This window comes from Malaclemys terrapin, chromosome 3 (assembly GCF_027887155.1).
Source record: "Malaclemys terrapin pileata isolate rMalTer1 chromosome 3, rMalTer1.hap1, whole genome shotgun sequence".
Classification (NCBI taxonomy): Eukaryota; Metazoa; Chordata; order Testudines; family Emydidae; genus Malaclemys; species Malaclemys terrapin.
This window is the reverse complement of record NC_071507.1, coordinates 95,340,497-95,359,867: the sequence shown is the minus strand read 5'-3', so window position 1 is coordinate 95,359,867 and position 19,371 is coordinate 95,340,497. Positions and strand designations below refer to the sequence as shown.

Below are 19,371 nucleotides of genomic sequence, written 5' to 3'. Positions count from 1 at the left end.
AGAGGGGGAAGAGCCCATCCGGAGGCCGGAGTGGGCGGAGCTAGGGAGCCCACCCCTCAGGGGATCAGGCGGCAACCTGGAAGTACAAAGACTCGCCCTCAGAACTCAGTCAGGCCCCAGACGCCGGAGTGACCAGACGTCTCCAGCCTAGCTCGGTGCTGGGAAACCTTCGCGGCCCGGGGCACCCGCTACCCGGAGGAGCCGCCGGGCCTGCCCTGTGCCCGCTACCTGGAGGAGCCGCCGGGCCTGCCGAACGATCCCTGGCCTGCCGAACCCACGGTCCAGGATCTCCCAGAGGCCGACACCAGCCCCCAGGTAGGCCCCGAGGGGAGTGTGGAAGTAGCCCAGGGGCAGCTGACCCCAGTCTGGCTGCAGCACTGCCAGAGCCTATGTCAGTGTGTTGTGGCCAGGATCCCCACTGACTAAGCAGCGGGCCTTCTGCTGCTGCTAGGGCCCCGGGCTGGGATGCAGTGGAGTGGGAGGGCCTGCATCCCCCCTGCCACCCAACCCGTGAGTCTCCCCCTCTCCCAGGCCTTCTGAGGCTTAGGCCTACTACTGTTGCTCAACCCTGACTGAGGGTCTGAGCTCCTGATTCAGCGTTTGTTGCCCCATTCTGACCTAGGGCCTGGGCTAAATACTCCTGCTTGCTGCTCAGCCCTGACTGAGGGCCTGAGCCCTGACATAGCATTGGTGCCCACCCTGAGCCAGGGTCGGGCTTACAGTGTCTTCCAGGATTGCAAGGGCTGTCGAGGGAGACCCTGCAGCCGGACAAAGTACCCAAGCACCAGTGGGTAGTGAGTCGGTGTGGCCCCCCGCCGCCCCGGAGAAGGTCGAGCCCCGGCAAACTCTTGTACACCATCTCTTAGTGAACATGGGGTACAGCACTCTGAGCCTGTGAAAGGTGGATTCCCTATGCTGGTAGCTATATGTAAGTAAGAAAACTGCTTAGGCAAAGACTGTAACTTGCTAAAATGAAGTTTTAGTCACTAGAAAGCTAGTATTGTTTTGTTTATTACCATACCTGTCTCTTTCTCTTGCTTAGTAGCACTTAAATCTCTGTTCCTTGTTAGGGTTCAGAGTAGCAGCTGTGTTAGTCTGTATCCGCAAAAAAGTACTCCTGTTCTTGTTCCTTGTTGGTAAACTTATTCTTAATTTTACTTATTCTAAAGTTCAGTGCTGTTATAACTGAATTAAAGTGTGAGTCCTCAGTTAAACTAACAGGCTCGGTCTCTTTGGAAGCAGCAAACAATGATTTCTGTGAATGTCCAGTGAGAGGAACTGAACACTGCAGAGAGCTGTCTTTGGGAGAACTCGGGCTCACTGTATGTTACTTGCAAGGCAACGCTTAGACTGGCAGAGTCTCAGGGGGTTGCTGGTAAAGCAGATAGACACACACAGTTCAATCTCTCTCTTGCTGAGGCAGAGGGGTAACACAGTGGCTTATGGTTCTGGGTATCCTGAACAGAATGTCACAAATGGGCATTAAACTGTCCCTTGAAATCTGTAGCTCATATAGTCACCTGATATGCCATAAACTGGTCACGAAGCTGGGAGGCAGAATTCCATGTGATGCTACCATGCACTAGACTTTTAGCTTTCTCGATCCATTTCAGTATGAACTCCAGCATCTCACTGTATTCTTCCAAGTGTGAAGCAGCCTGAAAATAAAAAGATCAATTTTATAAACCTGCACAGGTGGTCTCTGAACATTTTTTAAAAGTGACAAAAGTAGATCAATCTACCTATTTTTTGGTGGGGAGGGTAATTTGTAATATTTTTCCAATCACTATTATTAATTATTATTATTACTGAATTTAGTAAAAATATTCCACATTATGAAGATAATGTATGTATGCCTCTAAAGGCTGGAGTAACTATTTTTTTTTTAATTCTTCCTAAAGAAACTAGGACACATTAGGAGTATGTGGGTGGATGTGCATGCCTGAGATTGTCACACATGAATGTATTCTCTCTTCTTGCTCATCTCAAGACTCCCACTTAAGTATAGTCACTTATCTTTGTGCCTTATCTTAGGCTGTCCCTTATGTCTCTCTTCCCCGCCTGTGATCCCACACATTTCCCCCCCTCCATTTAAAGCCTGCTTTCTCTTGTCTGTTACAGCTTTCCCCCTATTCCATTTTGTTTCTTACAGCTGTCCTCTTATTCCATTTTGTTTTTGTTCTCCTCCTGTGGCCGCCCCTCCCTGGCTGTTAAGTTGTTTACCAGGGCCACTGCCCTTCTCAAAGGGAGGGCCCCTTAAGTTGTTTACCAAGAGCCATTGCCCTTCTCAAAGGGATGGCTACCTATGCTGCGTGCTAAGTAGGACCACTGCCCTGTTCAAAGAGTTGGTTCTGTTATCACCTTGTTAAACCTGGGCTTGGTGTAGGGTAGGCAATGTCCAGAGCTGCAAGACCTAATGTGTTTTTGAGATCCTGGGCATGAGGCATAGGCCTCATGTGCTTTTGAGTCCTGAGGTGGGAACTCACACCTATGGTCCAGGACTCTGCCCAGGTACGTCTCTATGCTCACCTGCAGTTTTTCCCTGTATCTCCTACCCTGTGACAGAAGGAGCCTATCAGGGACAGGTGGAAACTGTCTGAGATTGCCTTTAAGAACAGGCATTGAAACAAACATCAGAAAGGTTTCTGCATTGCTACCTGGTATGATCAGCCAGGGGTTCTGGGGGGGTCCTTTCTCCGCTCTTGTTTTATTTTTGAGCGTACCCCCGTTTTTAACCCCCCCCCCCACGAAGAACGAATTGCTGCCTGAGAGACCTCCTGATTATCAAGACCGTACCGAGCCCTCCTTGCTTCTTCTGATGTTGTTGCTGCTTCTGCCTTTGCTGCTGCCTTGGGGACTGGTAAGAATCCCTCTGTGAAACTTTCTATACTTTTATTACTTTAGCTTCTGGCTCTGTTTCCCCAGCACACAGACTCAAGCTAAATCTTGGTCTGTGTCTTAAAACCGCTCTTAAAAGAACGGTTACTTACCTTCTGTAACTGTTGTTCTTCGAGATGTGTTGTTCACGTCCATTACACATTAGGTGTACGCGCGCCGCGTGCACGGACGTCGGAAACTTTTTCCCTTAGCGGCTCCCGTCGGGCCGGCGGGGCCCCCTCCTTCCCGCCAGAGCAGCGCCCCGCTCCAGGGTATATATATCCCTGCCGACCCGACCCCTCCGGTTCCTTCTTGCCGGAGACTCCGACAGAGGGGAAGGAGGGTGGGAAGTGTAATGGACGTGATCAACACATCTCGAAGAACAACAGTTACAGAAGGTAAGTAACCGTTCTTTCTTCTTCGAGTGATTGTTCACGTCCATTACACATTAGGTGATTCCCAAGCTTACCATTGGAGGTGGGTAGGAGTCAAGGTACAACTGACTGTAGCACAGCCCGACCGACCATCGCGTCCTCTCTGGTCTGATGATGGATCGCGTAGTGGGCTGTGAACGTATGAACGGACGACCAGGTGGCTGCCTTACAGATCTCCTGGATAGGGACCTGCGCCAAGTATGCCGTTGAGGACGCTTGGGCTCTAGTCGAATGGGCCCGGATCTCCGGGACCGGAACATTGGCGAGCTCATAACAAGTGCGTATACAATGCACAATCCATGCCGACAAGTGCTGTGTCGAGATAGGCAAGCCTTTCATATGTTCCGCAATAGCAATGAACAGCTGGGGTGTTCTGCGGAACGACCTGGTCCGTTCCAGGTAAAATGCCAACGCCCTTCGGACATCCAGGGTATGTAGGCTGCGGTGGTGAGGGTCCGTATGGGGTTTAGGAAAAAACACCGGTAGGCAAATGTCTTGCCCCATGTGAAACTGTGATACCACCTTTGGGAGGAATTTGGGGTGCGGCCTCAGTTGCACCTTATCTTTATGGAACACTGTATAGGGCGGTTCCGAAGAGAGGGCCCTCAATTCCGATACCCTTCTGGCCGACGTGATGGCCACGAGAAACGCCACCTTCCACGAGAGGTGCATGAGGGAGCAAGTGGCTAGGGGCTCAAAGGGAGGACTCATGAGTCTTGTTAGGACTAGGTTCAGGCTCCAGGCCGGGACAGGCGGGCGCGAGTAGGGAAACACCCTTTCCAGCCCCTTGAGGAATCGGGCCACTGTGGGGTTGGAGAATACTGACACTCCCAACTCTCCCAGATGGAAAGCCGAAATAGCGGCTAAGTGAACTCTTATTGAGGCGGGCGCAAGCCCTTGATTCTTGAGGTGCAGTAGGTAGTCCAAGATCGACGGAATTGAGGCTTGTAAAGGCTGTATGCGTTGAGGCTCACACCAGTGGGAGAACCTTTTCCATTTTGCCAGGTAGGTCGCTCTTGTAGAGGGCTTCCTACTATTAAGGAGGATTTGCTGAACTTGGTGAGAGCACCTGTGTTCTGCATCATTCAGCCAGAGAGATACCATGCCGTGAGGTGTAGCGAAGACAGGTTCGGGTGGAGTAGGCGACCTTTGTCTTGCGTGACTAGGTCGTGATGGAGGGGGAGGGTGATTGGATCGGCTATGGACAGTTCCAGCAGGGACGTGAACCAATGCTGGCGTGGCCAGGCCGGGGCAATAAGTATGATCGTCGCCCTGTCCCTGCGGGTCTTGAGGAGAACCTTGTGTATGAGTGGGAACGGAGGGAAGGCGTATCTTAGGCTCCCTCCCCATGGGATCATGAAAGCATCTGCTAATGATCCCCGGCTGAGGTTCTGGAACGAGCAGAACTGAGGGCATTGACTGTTGTCCCTGGTGGCGAATAGATCCACCCGGGGAAAGCCCCACCTCCGGAAGATCGAATGCAGGACGTCTCGTCTCAACGTCCATTCGTGCATTCGGTAGGATCGGCTGAGGCGGTCTGCTAAGCCATTTTGAATCCCCGGAAGATACGTCGCGATGAGGTGTATCGCATGGGCTATACAGAAGTTCCATAATTGGAGTGCCTCGTGACAGAGGGGAGAAGACCGGGACCCGCCCTGCTTGTTTATATAGAACATGGCGGTAGTGTTGTCCGTCAGGACTGCCACGCTGTGACCTTTTATGGAGGCGCGGAAGGTCTGACAGGCGAGGCGAACCGCTCTTAGCTCCTTCAGATTGATGTGAAGCAGCTTGTCTTCTCTGGACCACAGCCCTTGGGTCCGCAGTTCCCCCAGGTGCGCCCCCCAACCCAGGTCCGATGCATCTGTTACCAACGTCAGAGTGGGCTGTGGGGCAGCGAAGGGGATCCCTTCGCATACCTGTTGGCGATCGAGCCACCAGCGTAGCGAGCTGAGCACCTGGTTTGGGATCGTGACTACCTGATCCAACGGGTCTCTGTTGGGGCGATGCGTGTGGGCGAACCACAACTGTAAAGGCCGGAGCCTCAGGCGGGCATGTCTGATCACGTGTGTGCAAGCTGCCATATGCCCCAGAAGCTGCATGCAACACCTTGCCGTTGTCGTGGGGAATTTTTGGACCGAGCTTACGGCTCTGTGAATTGACATGAACCGTGCCTCTGGTAGGCTCGCTTGCGCGGTTACCGAGTCCAGGGTAGCACCTATGAAGTCCAGCCTCTGTGTGGGGACTAACGTGGATTTGGGCACATTGACCCGGAGGCCGAGCTTGTCGAACGTCTGCAAGGCCAGCGTCACGTGAGATCGGACCTCGGCCTCCGACCTGCCCGCGAGTAGCCAATCGTCCAGGTACGGGAACACACGCATCCTTCTTTTTCAAAGGAAGGCTGCTACCACGGACATGCACTTCGTAAACACCCATGGTGCTGACGCCAGGCCGAAGGGCAGGACCGTAAATTGGAAATGGCGCTGGCCGACAACGAAGCGCAGAAAACGTCTGTGGGCCGGATTGATTGCGATGTGAAAATAGACATCTTTCATATCGAGGGCAGCATACCAATCCCCCGGATCCAGGGATGGGATAATAGTTCCAAGGGAGACCATACGGAAGCGCGCTTTGATCAGAAACTTGTTTAGATCGCGCAGGTCCAAGATAGGACGGAGGCCCCCTTTCGCCTTGGGGATCAGGAAGTATCTGGAATAGAATCCTTTTCCCCTTAGGTCTGGTGGGACCTCTTCTACTGCTCCTGCAGCGAGAAGGATCTGTACCTCCTGTATGAGGAGTTGCTCGTGAGAAGGGTCCCTGAAGAGGGACGGGGAAGGAGGATGGCAGGGAGGGGGCGAGGAAAACTGGAGGGTATAGCCCGCCTTCACTGTGCGCAGGACCCAGCGGTCCGATGTTATGCGCAGCCAGGCCCGGTAGAAATGGGCCAGACGGTCCTTGAACCCCAGAGGAGGATCCGGTATATGAAGTGGTACGCTGTCCTCGGGCGTAGCTTCAAAAGCCTGGTTTATTACCCGGCTGTGGCTTGCCCTGGCCGTGACTCTGGCCCTGGTTAGGCGTGTTGTTACGTCTCCGCCTGTTATCCCTGCCCCGACGGCGGTACGGCTCGTGTCGGGGCCGAGGGTGGTATTGCCTTTGCGGCGGCTGAGGTTTAAAGGGCTTACGCTGCGTTACCGGCGTGTGCATGCCCAACGACTTAAGGGTCGCTCTTGAGTCCTTAAGGCTATGTAGTCTGGCGTCCGTCTGGTCGGAAAACAAGCCCGAACCTTCAAACGGGAGGTCCTGCAGCGTGGTCTGCACCTCTGGCGGGAGACCTGAAGCCTGCAACCACGCTGAACGCCTCATCACGACTCCCGATGCAATTGTTCTAGCCGCAGCGTCGGCTGAGTCTAGTGCGGCCTGTAAAGAGGTCTTGGCCACTGCCATTCCCTCATCCACCAGGGCCGGGAACTCCTGATGCGCGTCAGGTGGGAGGGAGTCCTTAAACTTGGTGACTGATGCCCAAGAGTTAAAATTGTGCCTGTTTAGAATCGCCTGCTGATTGGCGATCCTCAGTTGAAGGCCCCCCGATGAATAGACTTTCCTCCCGAATAAGTCCAATCTCTTAGCTTCCTTGCCCTTGGGGGCAGGAGCTTGCTGGCCATGCCGCTCCTTTTCGTTGACCGCCGAGACCACCAGCGAACAGGGGGACGGATGTAGAAAGAGGAAGTCAAACCCTCTAGATGGGGCGAAGTATTTCCTCTCCACGCCTTTTGCAGTTGGCGCACTGGAGGCCGGTGTTTGCCACACCGTCTTATAGTTGGACTGTACTGTCCGTATAATCGGGAGAGCGATTCTGGAGGGGCCCTCTGGGCTCAGGATATCGACCATGGGGTCGTCCTGCTCTACAGCCTCCTCCGCTTGCAGGCCCAGATTGAGGGCTACCCGGCGAAGCAGGTCTTGGTGTGCCCGATGGTCAATCGGGGGAGGGCCGGACACCAGTGTGCCCGCTACCGCCTCATCTGGCGAGGAGGAAGAGGTCGGGGCCTTCTGCCCATCCTCATTGTCTTGCAATCCGGCATCAGCCAATTGTTCCTCTGCGGCCTGACCCGCCGCGTGGGATTGGGACGGTACCGTACTCGGTGCCGAGTCCACTCCTTCCCGCTCCGGTGGTCTAGAGACCGTTGCCTCCCTATACGATGGCGGACGGTGCCGCGGGGAGCGGGATCGGTACCGGGATGGCCCGGATCTTGAGGCCCTCCATGGGGGCCCTTGTTGGTGGTAGGCCCAGGGTCTCCAGAATGGCCATTGGCTCGGCTGGCCCCATTGGGACTGACCGTAGTCCCTGCTGGCCTGTGACCTACGGGCATACCCGCCGTATTGGTCTGAGTCAGTCCCCGAGACCACGGATGGTGACCTGGAAGGCCACGGTGGAGCCGTAGGACGGTGCCGGTCCGGTCTTGGGGAGTAGCGCCTCCGCAACCAGGACCTGGAATAGCGCCTCGTCGACCTGGACCTGGAACGGTACCGGTGATCGCGGGACTGGGAACGGCTACGGCTGGTCGGCCTCGGGTAACGAGCCGCTGATGCTTCGCGGTGCCGACTCGTGCTCGGTTGCTGAGTCGGTGCCGATCGTTTGCTGAAGCCCGACTGCTGTGGTGCTTCTTGCGCCGAGGGCAACCGGGAGTCCACCGAGGCGGAGCTCGACTGGGACCGGTCCCTGGAACGGTGCCGAGACGGCGACCGTGATGGGCGCACCATCGCCGGCTTGCCTCTGCGCGGCAGCATAGGCGGGGCGCCTTCAGCGCGTGCCGGGGCCTCGACGGACAAGGCAATGAGGTCCTTAGCTGCCTCAAACGTGTCCGGAGTGGAGGGCTGTTCCACGAGCTCCTCCAGCCCTTCATCCTCGCTCGACGCGCTCATCCCGGGGCTCGACGGGCCTTTCGGCGCCGGAGCCACTACCGGGGCCCGTGTTGGGGCCATATCGGCCTTAGGGGCACTCGAGGTCTTTACCGGTGCCGCCTTCTTGTGCGGGGAGCGACCTCGGGCCTTAGGTTGGCCCTTCACTTTCGCCGGCGAAGACGATCGGCGTCGTGCGTTTCCCCGCTGGGTCGGTGCCGCGGTCTTCGAGTGACCCGCCGGCGCCGGTTCCTGCACCGAAGCCGGGGCGCTCCGCACGGAGGCGGACGGTGCCGTCGAAGTGGAGGGCTGTAACGCCGTCTCCATGAGCAGCTGCTTAAGGTGAAAGTCCCTCTCTTTTTTAGTTCTGGGCTTAAAGGCCTTGCAGATCTTGCAGCGCTCTTTCTGGTGAGCCTCCCCCAGGCAACGAAGACACGAAGCGTGGGGGTCGCTCAATGGCATAGGCCTGCGGCACGTGGCACAGGCCTTAAAACCTTGGGCGTGTGGCATACCCCACCGCCCGGGGCTGGTGCCGGGGCTGAATAAACAACCCCGGCAGGAACTTTAAGTACTCTAATGAGCCGTTAACTACTGACTAAACACTACAACAACTAACTGATAACTGCTAGATAACTCTAATGACTATTGCTAAGGGACACTCTCAGACGAGAGACAGAGTTGTTCCAACGCCGCCACGGACGGTAAGAAGGAACTGGAGGGGTCGGGTCGGCAGGGATATATATACCCTGGAGTGGGGCGCCGCTCTGGTGGGAAGGAGGGGGCCCCGCCGGCCCGACGGGAGCCGCTAAGGGAAAAAGTTTCCGACATCCGTGCACGCGGCGCGCGTACACCTAATGTGTAATGGACGTGAACAATCGCTCGAAGAAGAACTCCTTGGTCTGTATCTGTAATCTGTTTCTTGCTTTGCAGTGCCTTTGCACTGATTTTGCTGTGTTTTGTAGAATTGTCTCTCTGCTGTTTAAACTTGCAGCCTGTCTGTTATGTGTCTCCCTGAGTTTAAATCTCCCTCCACCACGTGCTCCTCTTCCCCCATCCCCACTTCTCTACCACTTTCTTTCTCTCTCTCTTCCACTCTGCTGTTTAAACTTACAGCCTGTCTGTTCTCTCTCTTTCTAGCATAAAACCTCATTGGTTACCCCTTTTCTCTCTAACACACCTCACATTTTACATTTACACCACTGAGACACATTTTTACCTAAAATTGTTGGTTATTTAACCCATTTTACCCATACTGTTAGTTGGTTATATGCTGCTGTGACACACTCTTTACATAGAAATTGTTAGCTACCTGTTACATTTATACTTCAGTGTTAATTGGTTACCAACTGTATTGTACCCCATTATTGAAACCCCCTATCCCATTTACTAGAAGAACCCCTCCATCATTGTCTATTGTAAACACCCTGTACACCCCATCCCATCGTATTCCATTGTTAAATTCCCACCACTTCCTTTTTCCTTTAAGAAAGAAATTAATTGGCACCCCACCTGTGTGGTAATTGCTCCCCAAGATCCCATATACCTGCTGGCAGGAACATCTCTGTCCAGCCTATCAATGTTAATTTTCCAAAAGAAGAAAAGTGGTATACTTATTTTAAAAATACAAAGCCAAAAACTGCACTGATTTCTGATACACCCACTTTTCTGGTTAGCAAGTACATTATAACTCTGATTCTCTACTCACTTAACAGGAATAACTCTGCTGAAATCAATGGATTTGCACTGTGAGAATGGAGACAGACCCTGTGTATCTGAATTGTATTGTTTGTCTAAAGCACTTAGACTGTAGGCTTCTTGGGATGGGGAATGGAGTTTCTTCTGTGTTTTGTACTCGACAACCCGACAACAAATAACTCTTTCACCAAGAACTTTTTGCTAAAAGTAACATTGATTGAAAATTATTCTGACAGATATTTCCGACCTTCTTTGGCGAAAAAACTTTCTTGCAGAGGCAATGGAAAAGCATACCATGAAACACTATCCACTTCAAGTTCTGTAATATCTTCTCAAAGCATTTTGAAAATGGGGCTCATGACGTATCAGGATTATGGATGGCAGAACCACAAAAAGTCCCTTCCCTCACTCTTATCTCAACTATTAAAAATACCAACATGCCAAGATGGTACCTCAATCTCCTTCCTTGTTAGCCCCTTTTTCTATGGCTAAATTGCTTGTACTGATCCAAATTTAACAAAGCATGTGCTCAATTAGACTTTGCATACTGAAGTCAATAGGACAAAGCATGTGCTTAAGTGCTTTGCTGAGTAGGAACAGACTGCTGAATTGGAGCCATTTTTAATAATTTTATTTCTAGACTTTTCTATTGCTGTATACAGGCTATGATCACCGTTCCCCCCTCATGTGCAGGACATTACAACTTCCATCCAAACGAATATGAAGGGGGAGCTGTACTAGCAAGATTTAACTCCAGAGGAGGAGGCAGTACTGCACTGGGCATGCTCTCTGTTTGAAGGCAGCTTTAAAACCTGGTTAGATCTCCATAGGAACTTTGCTGACACGTTTCCTGGCAAAGGTGCTGAATCAGCATCTCTCCAAGTTAGAATTATTCTGCCCTCCTGACTTGGCCACACTTCATTCAGCCAGACTTACATCTGCCTAACGCCCATCCACAAGGAGTGAATTTGGCCCTGAATATGCACATTACACATTATTCCAAGAGACAATAATGTTTTTATGTAACTATACAAAAAATAAGTAATTAATCAGAAATCGCCATTTTCTTGGAGCCTCTAAAAGGAAATAAATTAAATGATTTGACACCATACCTGGTTGAGTTTGGCTGCTCTGTACTCAGCCTGTCTAATGGTCTGTTGGTGTAACCCAGTCAGTTTCCCTATCCTATTAGCCAGCTGTTTAGCCAGCTGATTGTTCTGCTCTGCGAAATCTTGTACAGATGCGTCCAGTTCCACCAGCTTTATATTGCAGCTGTCCAATTCCTCACCTAGGATCTGGAACAGAGAGAGAACATTTTACTGACAAAATCAGTGAGTGGGGGTTGGTTTTTAACAGCCTTTTTGTGATTTTGACACAAAGTTTCCATAGTTTGTTCCATTTCTATTTTGGCTGCATACCAGTAATGTTTCTTTAAGCAAAAAGGCAGAGCAGGATGTGTGATCATCTCTTCAATGACTGTCATTGCTGTTTCTTCCCCGTGTTCCTGTACAAGATGGATAACATTTTCCCTCCCCCACCAGAAAAATGAGTCACTTAGTGTTACATCTACTAGTGTTGGCCGTGGTCCTATGTTTGTCCTCAAACTGAGAGGTCAACACATTGTTGTCATGATGAAGGTTTGGGTTGGTCATATGGAGTATGGATTGATTTAAAAAAACCTTTTCTGAAAAATTCAGAATGTGTCATTAAATATCAATGTGTCCAAACTATTTTGTTTTTGTTTCTATTAGCATCATCAGTTTGTGCTGTGCACTAGACAATTTGTTCTGGTCACTGGAGGAGTTTGGACAACATTTCAGTAGAAAAAAAGAAGACTTAATCAACAGAATCTCTTAGGTAGAAATAGACTTCATTGTGTATAATGAAGTGTGGTGTAATAACAAATATGTTATAAGAGTTTGGGAGGAATCTACTACAACAGGAAAAGCCATCAATTATGCAGTTCAACTTAAATGAGTAACAATAAAACTTTCTAACATACCAGACCTTAATGTATTTTGTCCTCTGTGGATGTATTTAAAAATATATTGGAAATGTTTTATATAATAGTGTTTTATGTACCCCACCACATGCAAAGGCAAGTGTCCTAGTTATCTATGATTCTTATTGCACAAATCTATGAAGGAGAGAAGAAATGTTAGCTATTCCATTTTAGAAAAGTTAATTTTTTAAAAAAGATCTAAAAGTTTTTCTTTACACAGTGACATATTACATCTTGGAATCTTTCAGGGCTGCAAGAATATTACATGTATTATGCTGGAAATCACTCACTTCTGGTGGCACAAAGTTCAAACAAAAAAAGTTCAAGGTACCCTTTACAATTATTATTACACAAATCAAACAAAGACTAAATCTGGTCCAGGACTGAACATTGTCCACGATGCATCTCAGAACAGTTTTATTGTGGGGGAAATTCTAGTTTGGATTGTTTTTCTATGATGGAGAAGAGTCTGGGAGGAAATTAAACATTTCTCTGGCAGGTTAATCTTTATTTTTAATAAGATCTGTTTCAAGCTATTCAGAGGTGCGGAATATTCTGGAAGTGATGGATTAGAGTGCAAATGGGATGGGTAAAGGTTCATGGTAAATCAGCATCACGAAAGTGACATAGCTAATCGATCTACCCATAGATATACATCTACCTATTGCAACACACACACTATTGTACTATAGGTGTGCATATGTTCATCTCTACATTGCAGTATTGAAAGCTGCAGAATTTATATTGATTAAAGTTCCAATTTTTAAAAATGGAGCAACTAGAAATAATTTGAAACTAGTTTGTATTCCACATACACTTCTACCTCGATATAACACTGTCCTCGGGAGCCAAAAAAATCTTACCGTGTTATAGGTGAAACCGTGTTATATCGAACTTGCTTTGATCCGCCGGAGTGCGCAGCCCCGCCCCTCCTCCCCCAGAGTGCTGCTTTACAGCGTTATATCAGAATTCGTGTTATATCGGGTCGCGTTATATCGAGGTAGAGGTGTATATTACAGCCATAGTTACATCATTAAAACAAAACTATTACTGCTGTGATAGAAGCCAACCTTGTCGCACAATTAACAGTGAAATGCAGTTGTGGAAATATTACTAGATGTCCAATGATGCAAGAACATTTCATCTAAAGTTGGAGATACAGGAAAACACATAAAATTGGTTTTACACCAACTTAACTGGGGCAATTATGAACCAGTTTCAGTGGGATGCATTTCAGTGACCCTATACAGCAGATAAATATACTTGGGAGGCAAAATTTTAAAGCAGCATACTGAGAGATTGGTGCTTTCTGTCACGTCAGTAAATTTTTCTCTGTGTGCAGCACTTTGCTCACTTCAGACTAGTGACCAAGTCCATCTTACCTTAGTGTAGTTTTAAAAAATATGTAATATTTTGTGACAAACTTAATAGCAACTCTTTCATACAAATGAGCATTTATGAGCACAATACATGTCTAATAGCCTCTGCAACCCAGCAAAAATCATGAAGGGCCAGATTGTGTCACCCTTAGTCAAACTGAGCAGCAAATTGAGCACTGATATCAATGGAACTACTTTCTGAGAAAGGTACTAATCAGCATGAACAAGGATGGCCCATTGGGATAACTCATGCTGTTTTGGTGCCGCCTGAATAAAGGGGCAGTGTGGTTGTCTCATGAGGCTCCCTAATTGCACTGGGTATGATGGGGATGATTTACCACACCCCTTTTTGGGGGGAGCAGGTGGGAGCATACTCTTCTACATATGGCCTGACAGCTCTGCCTGCTCCCTGTCCCTCTCACCCACTTCATATTTGTTCCCATGGGAAGCATTTGGGGGCAGCCCTGCATGTGCACATGTGCAGAAACCCTCAGACAGCCTGGTAAAAGGGAACCTTTACTCCTTCTAGCTGCATAAGGCAAAGTCACCATTCAGCCCTTTGTGAGCTGGAATGTGTCAATTCAGAACATTCCACCATATAAGCAGATAAAGTGTTTTTCTTACCTTTTGCTCTATTTTAGCTTGTGCTATATTATTGGTCTTCTCCTTCAGCTTGGACAGAATTACATTTAGTTCTTTTGCTATCACCTGGATTTTCTGACCAAACTCTTGGTTTAATGTTTTGCTCTGCTGGACTTCCTTCTCTTTGGCTTGAATCTGCCAAAAAGAGCAGCAGTAAGCAGCAAACCAATTAATCATACACTTTTCTTTCATAGGAGGATTCTCTTGCAAAACTAAGGAGATAACGCTTTAGAGAGTTTTAGTATGATCACACTTGGAATATCACAACATTTCATTCAGTTACTGTTCTTTTGAAGATTATCATAGTATCATGGATTTATATAGTGCCTTCTTCCAGTAGGTTTTACCTGGTCATGTATAGTTACCAGGGCCAGTCCCACTTCTGCTAACTGAAGAGACAGTTCAGAAGGTAAAATGGTGTAAAGCCCCAGGTACTTATTCTGCTGCTGTTCAGCCATTTTCTCAACAGCTTGGCGGTGAGTAGTTACTTCACTGAGGAGAGCCTAGAGGATAGAAAAAAAGGTGTCATTCAGGAATATTGTAAAAGAAAAACAATAACTTTGAGAAAAAATATATTTCTTAAGACTGAATAGAATTAGCTTGCAGGTATCAAGAGTAGAGGCATGAGAATTTTTGTAACAAAGCCTAGAATCACATGAAAATCCCCAGTTTTTGAGTTTCACTAAAAACTGAAAATTCAGACCAGTTCCATCTGAATGCTTGCTAGCTAAAGTAAACCAAACAATTTAGAATTTTGCATCAAAGCATCATGCAAATGTTTTCTGTTTCATAACATGGTTTTAATACAAAACCAGCAGTTTATACTGAGATTTTGGGTTCATTCATACATAAAATGTAAATCAATACTCAGGTAAACTGGTGCTGAGATTATTATTGTGAGCTCATCTATATTGAAACATTTTTGAGCATCTTGATTTCAAATGGTTCCCCCCCAGAAGAAAATACCTTATTATACTCTGTCCATACACTTTGAGCATCTTCATTTAAAATTTCCCCCCCCCCCCCAGAAGAAAATAAATACCTTATTATACTCTGCCATCCATATTCTAGAGTTTACTTTTATTTGAGATAGAATGAAGAAAGCTGCTAACTCCTATCCTAGGTATCTAGGAAGGGAGAATGTATCATAGCTCTCTTGCTACACACCATTTCTGAAGCTGATGGTATTGTTTTATACATTTGTCCAATCGCTAGTGCAAAGATTTCATTCTTATTGTATAATTCCAATTCATTATAATTTAATCTGATTTAGTGCTCATAAATAGAAAACACCAAAGATGTTTCACAAGGGGCATGAGAACATTACAAGTTTGATATACCTGCAACTCCTCAAGTTGAGCATCTATTTCCATGGTGGGGTTTGGCAAATATTCTCTAGTTTCCTGAATCCAAGACTTCACTATATTAATCTCTAGCTCCACCTCCTCACGCTCCTTGAGTTCCTGTTTCACCAACTTCCCACTTTTCTTCACCTTCTGTTGCATGCTGCAAAACATTAAAAAAAATGTATTTGTGAAGAACTACAGCTTGCTAAAAATTTCATTATATTTTGTCAAAAATTTTACTGAATGATACAAAGAACAAAGGGAGACTGTTGCACAACATTATGCATTTACAGCGTGACTAATAAAAAATGAAGTGGTGTTACAGAACACAAAAATACTAAGTTTCAGAAGTTTAACTCCACAGATTACCCATTTTACTTAGTGTGTCTTGACTGTATATATGCAGTCTTGTTTTAGGCGTAAGAGTCCCAGGATATTAGAAAGACACAGTGGGTGAGATAATCTCTTTTATTATACCATCTTCTGTTGATGAGAGAGACGAACTTACACAGAGCGCTTCTTCGGGTCTGGGAAACATAGTATGAGTGTCACAGGTAAATACAAGGTGGAATAGAACTACTTATGCTAAACAATCTGTTCCACCTTGTATTTAGCTGTGACACCCTGAGTACATTTCCCAGACTTGAAGACGAGCTCTTTGTAAGCGTGAAAGCTTGTCTCTCTCACTAACAGAAGTTGGCCCAATAAAAATTATCTCACTCACCTCTCTCTCATGACTGTATATTATTGACACACCCAGAGAGGGACTGGTATTGATAGAGTAGCTGTTATAAGACACAGTTTAGCCATTTGGACTTGCTACTTGATTAGGCTACCCTGACTTTAAATACATTTACCACACTCCCATTGAGGACTTGAGTCAGAAACTGGAGTTTCTGAACTTTTTATTGGTATGTTGCCAACAGTACACTAATGTAAAAAGAACATGACTTTTCTAGGAAATATACTTTATTTAAATACTGTTTTCTCCTTACTTGTGGCATCGGTCTTGCATTGCTTTGATTTCTTGCATGAATGGTAGATCCTCTTGAGAAGAAGTCTCCATTTCCACATCCTGGAGCATGCTCACTGCATGTTGCTTGAGCAGACCCAAAGATGACAGCTGCTGTTCCAGCTCCAGAATGAAAGTGCTGTGGTAACCCAGAAGATCCAGAAGCTCTGTCTTTGATGCCTTCTCAACTGAGCTCTCTGGTAAGCGACCTTGTAGCTGATCTATCATTATGGTGGCTTTTTGAATCTAAGGAAACGATACAGGTTTTGACAATAAAAGTAAAACAAAAGGTGGATACAGTTGATAGGAAAAGATCTAAACTTAGTGCTGCATCATTAGATCAGTAGCGCATTATGATTATACAGGACCTGGGGGATTCTAAAGCTATGTTATGGTCATTAAACCTGAGCACAACACCAGGCAGTGAGTTCAAATCCAACCTATAGCAGAAATCGGAAGTAAAAAAACCAAAAACCGTCATGTTGTTCCAATCTGCCTCTATCAAAGCTGGATTTTTTTTAATCGGTAAGGGAGGATACAGCTTGTTCAGGAAGGTCAGGCAGGAAAAAAAGGAGGAGGTGTTGTCTTGTATATCAAAGATGCGTTCACTTGTAGTGAAACTGAGATAGAAGTGGGAGACAGACCTGATGAAAGGCTCTGGGTAAGGATAAAAGGGGTAAAAACAAGGGTGATGTCATGTTAGGTGTCTGCTATAGACCACTAACTCATAGACTCATAGACTTTAAGGTCAGAAGGGACCATTATGATCATCTGGTCTGACCCCCTGCATGCTGCAGGCCACAAGACCCTTCCCTGGACTCTGCCGTTGAAGTCCCCAATCCTGTGTTTTAGTGACTTCAGTTGGCAGAGACCCTCCTGCTAGTGATCCCTGCCCCATGCTGCGGAGGAAGGCGAAAAACCTCCAGAGGCTCAGCCAATCTACCCTGGAGGAAAATTCCTTCCCGACCCCAAATATGGCGATCAGTAATACCCCAAGCATGTAGGCAAGAGTCTCTAGCCTGACCCTTGTTGGCCATTATGCTATTTACGTACCATTGCTTGGTTTTCCTTGGCTACTATGTTTTACCATTAAACCATTCCCTCCATAAACTTATCTAACTTAATCTTAAAACCAGACAGGTCCGTCGCCCCCACCGTTTCCCTCGGAAGGCCGTTCCAATATTTCACCCCTCTGACGGTCAGAAACCTTCGTCTAATTTCAAGCCTGAACTTCCCCACGGCCAGTTTATATCCATTCGTTCTCGTGTCCACATTAGTACTAAGCTGGAATAATTCCTCTCCCTCCCTTGTATTTACCCCTCTGATATATTTAAAGATAGCAATCATATCCCCCCTCAGCCTTCGCTCTGTCAGACTAAACAACCCAAGCTCCTCTAATCTCTTTTCATACGACAGGTTTTCCATTCCTCTGATCATCTTAGTCGCCCTTCTCTGCACCCGTTCCAGTTTGAGTTCATCTTTTTTAACCAGGAAGAAGAGATGGATGAGGCTTTTTTTAAACAACTAACAAAATCATCCAAAACAGGAGATAGTGATGAAGGGGGATGTCAACTATCCAGACATCTGTTGGGGAAACACTGCAGCATGGCAGATTATCCAACAAGTTCTTGGAATGCGTGGGAGACAACTTTTTATTACAGAAGGTGGAGAAAGGGACCATGGGTGAGGCTGTTCTAGATTTGATTCTGATCAACAGGGAGGAACTGGTTGAGAATTTGAAGCGGAAGGCAGCTTGAGTGAAAGTGATCATGAAATGATAGTGTTTATGATTCTAAGGAATGATAGGAGAGAAAACAGCAGATAAAAACAATGGACTGCAGGCAGACTTTAGCAAACTCAGAATTGTAGGTAAGATTTCATGGGAAGCATGTCTAAAGGAAAAAAGAATTAAAGAGAGTTGGAATTTTTCAGAGAGACATTATTAAAGGCACAAAAGCATGTTGCCAACAGTACACTAATGTAAAAATAGGAAAGACAGGGAGTATCTATGGCTTAAATAGGAGATCTTCAACGATCTGACATTCAAAGTCATATGATAAGTGGAAACTAGGTCAAATTATGAAGGATGAATATAAAAAAACCCAACACAAACATGTAGGGATAAAATTAGAAAGGCCAGCATATAAAACAAGATTAAACAGGCTAGGGACATAAAGGGTAACAAGAAAACATTTTTCAAATACATTAGAAGCAAGAGAAAGACCAAGGACAGGTGGGCCCATTACTCGGTGATGAGGGTAAGACACTAAAAGAAAATGCAGCAATGGCTGAAGTGTTAAATGCCTTTTATGTTTCAGTTCTCATCAAACAAGGTTAGTAGTGACTGGATAACTAACATAGTGAACATCAGTTTAAATGGGGTAGGATCAGAGGCTCAAATAGAAGAGTTACTTGGACAAATGAGATGTCTTCAAGGGCCTGATGAAATACATCCTAGAATACTTAAGGAACAGGCTGAAGAAATATCTAAGCCATCAGCAATCATCTTTGAGAACTTATGGAGGATGTGAGAGATTCCAGAGGACTGGAAAAGGGCAAATATTTCCCTTTTTATAGATAGGTACTGTAAGTACAATCCAGGGAATTAAAGACCAATCAGCTTAACGTTGGTACCCGGAAAGATAATGGAGCAAATAATCAAACTATCAATTTGTAAGCACCTAGGAAAAAATAAGGAGATAAATAACAGTCAATATGGATTTGCCAAGAACAAATCATATCAAAGCAACCTAATTGCCTTCTCTGACAGGCTAATAAGCCTTGTGGATGGGGGGGGGAGCGTTAGACGTGGTATATCTAGACTTTAATAAGGCTTTTGATACTGTCTCACATGACCTTCTCGTAAACAACCTAGAGAAATATAGCCTAGATGAATCTACTGATTGTAAAAGCATACTCCGAGAGTAGTTCGCAATGGCTCAAAAATCAAGCTGCAATGGCATATCAAGTGGGGGTCCCACAGGGTTCCATCCTCATCTGGGTCTGGTTCTATTAAATATTTTCATAAATGATTTGGATAATGGCATAGAGAGTACACATATACAGTTCACAGATGATATCAAGCTGGGGA

At 46.9% G+C, this 19,371-nt stretch overlaps 1 protein-coding gene across 1 annotated transcript in view; it reads right to left on the bottom strand.

Moving 5' to 3' along the window:
- Positions 1-1,508: 1,508 nt before the first annotated feature.
- LOC128834254 (nesprin-1-like) overlaps positions 1,509-19,371 on the bottom strand; it is a 124,999-nt gene continuing 107,136 nt past the window's right edge. Inside the window, exons 49-54 of the mRNA XM_054022869.1 lie at positions 16,264-16,526; positions 15,263-15,428; positions 14,270-14,425; positions 13,905-14,057; positions 11,012-11,194; positions 1,509-1,658 (exon numbers count right to left, since the gene is read on the bottom strand). Of these exons, the coding sequence (XP_053878844.1) occupies positions 1,509-1,658; positions 11,012-11,194; positions 13,905-14,057; positions 14,270-14,425; positions 15,263-15,428; positions 16,264-16,526 (1,071 nt within the window). The remainder of the gene's footprint in view (positions 1,659-11,011; positions 11,195-13,904; positions 14,058-14,269; positions 14,426-15,262; positions 15,429-16,263; positions 16,527-19,371) is intronic.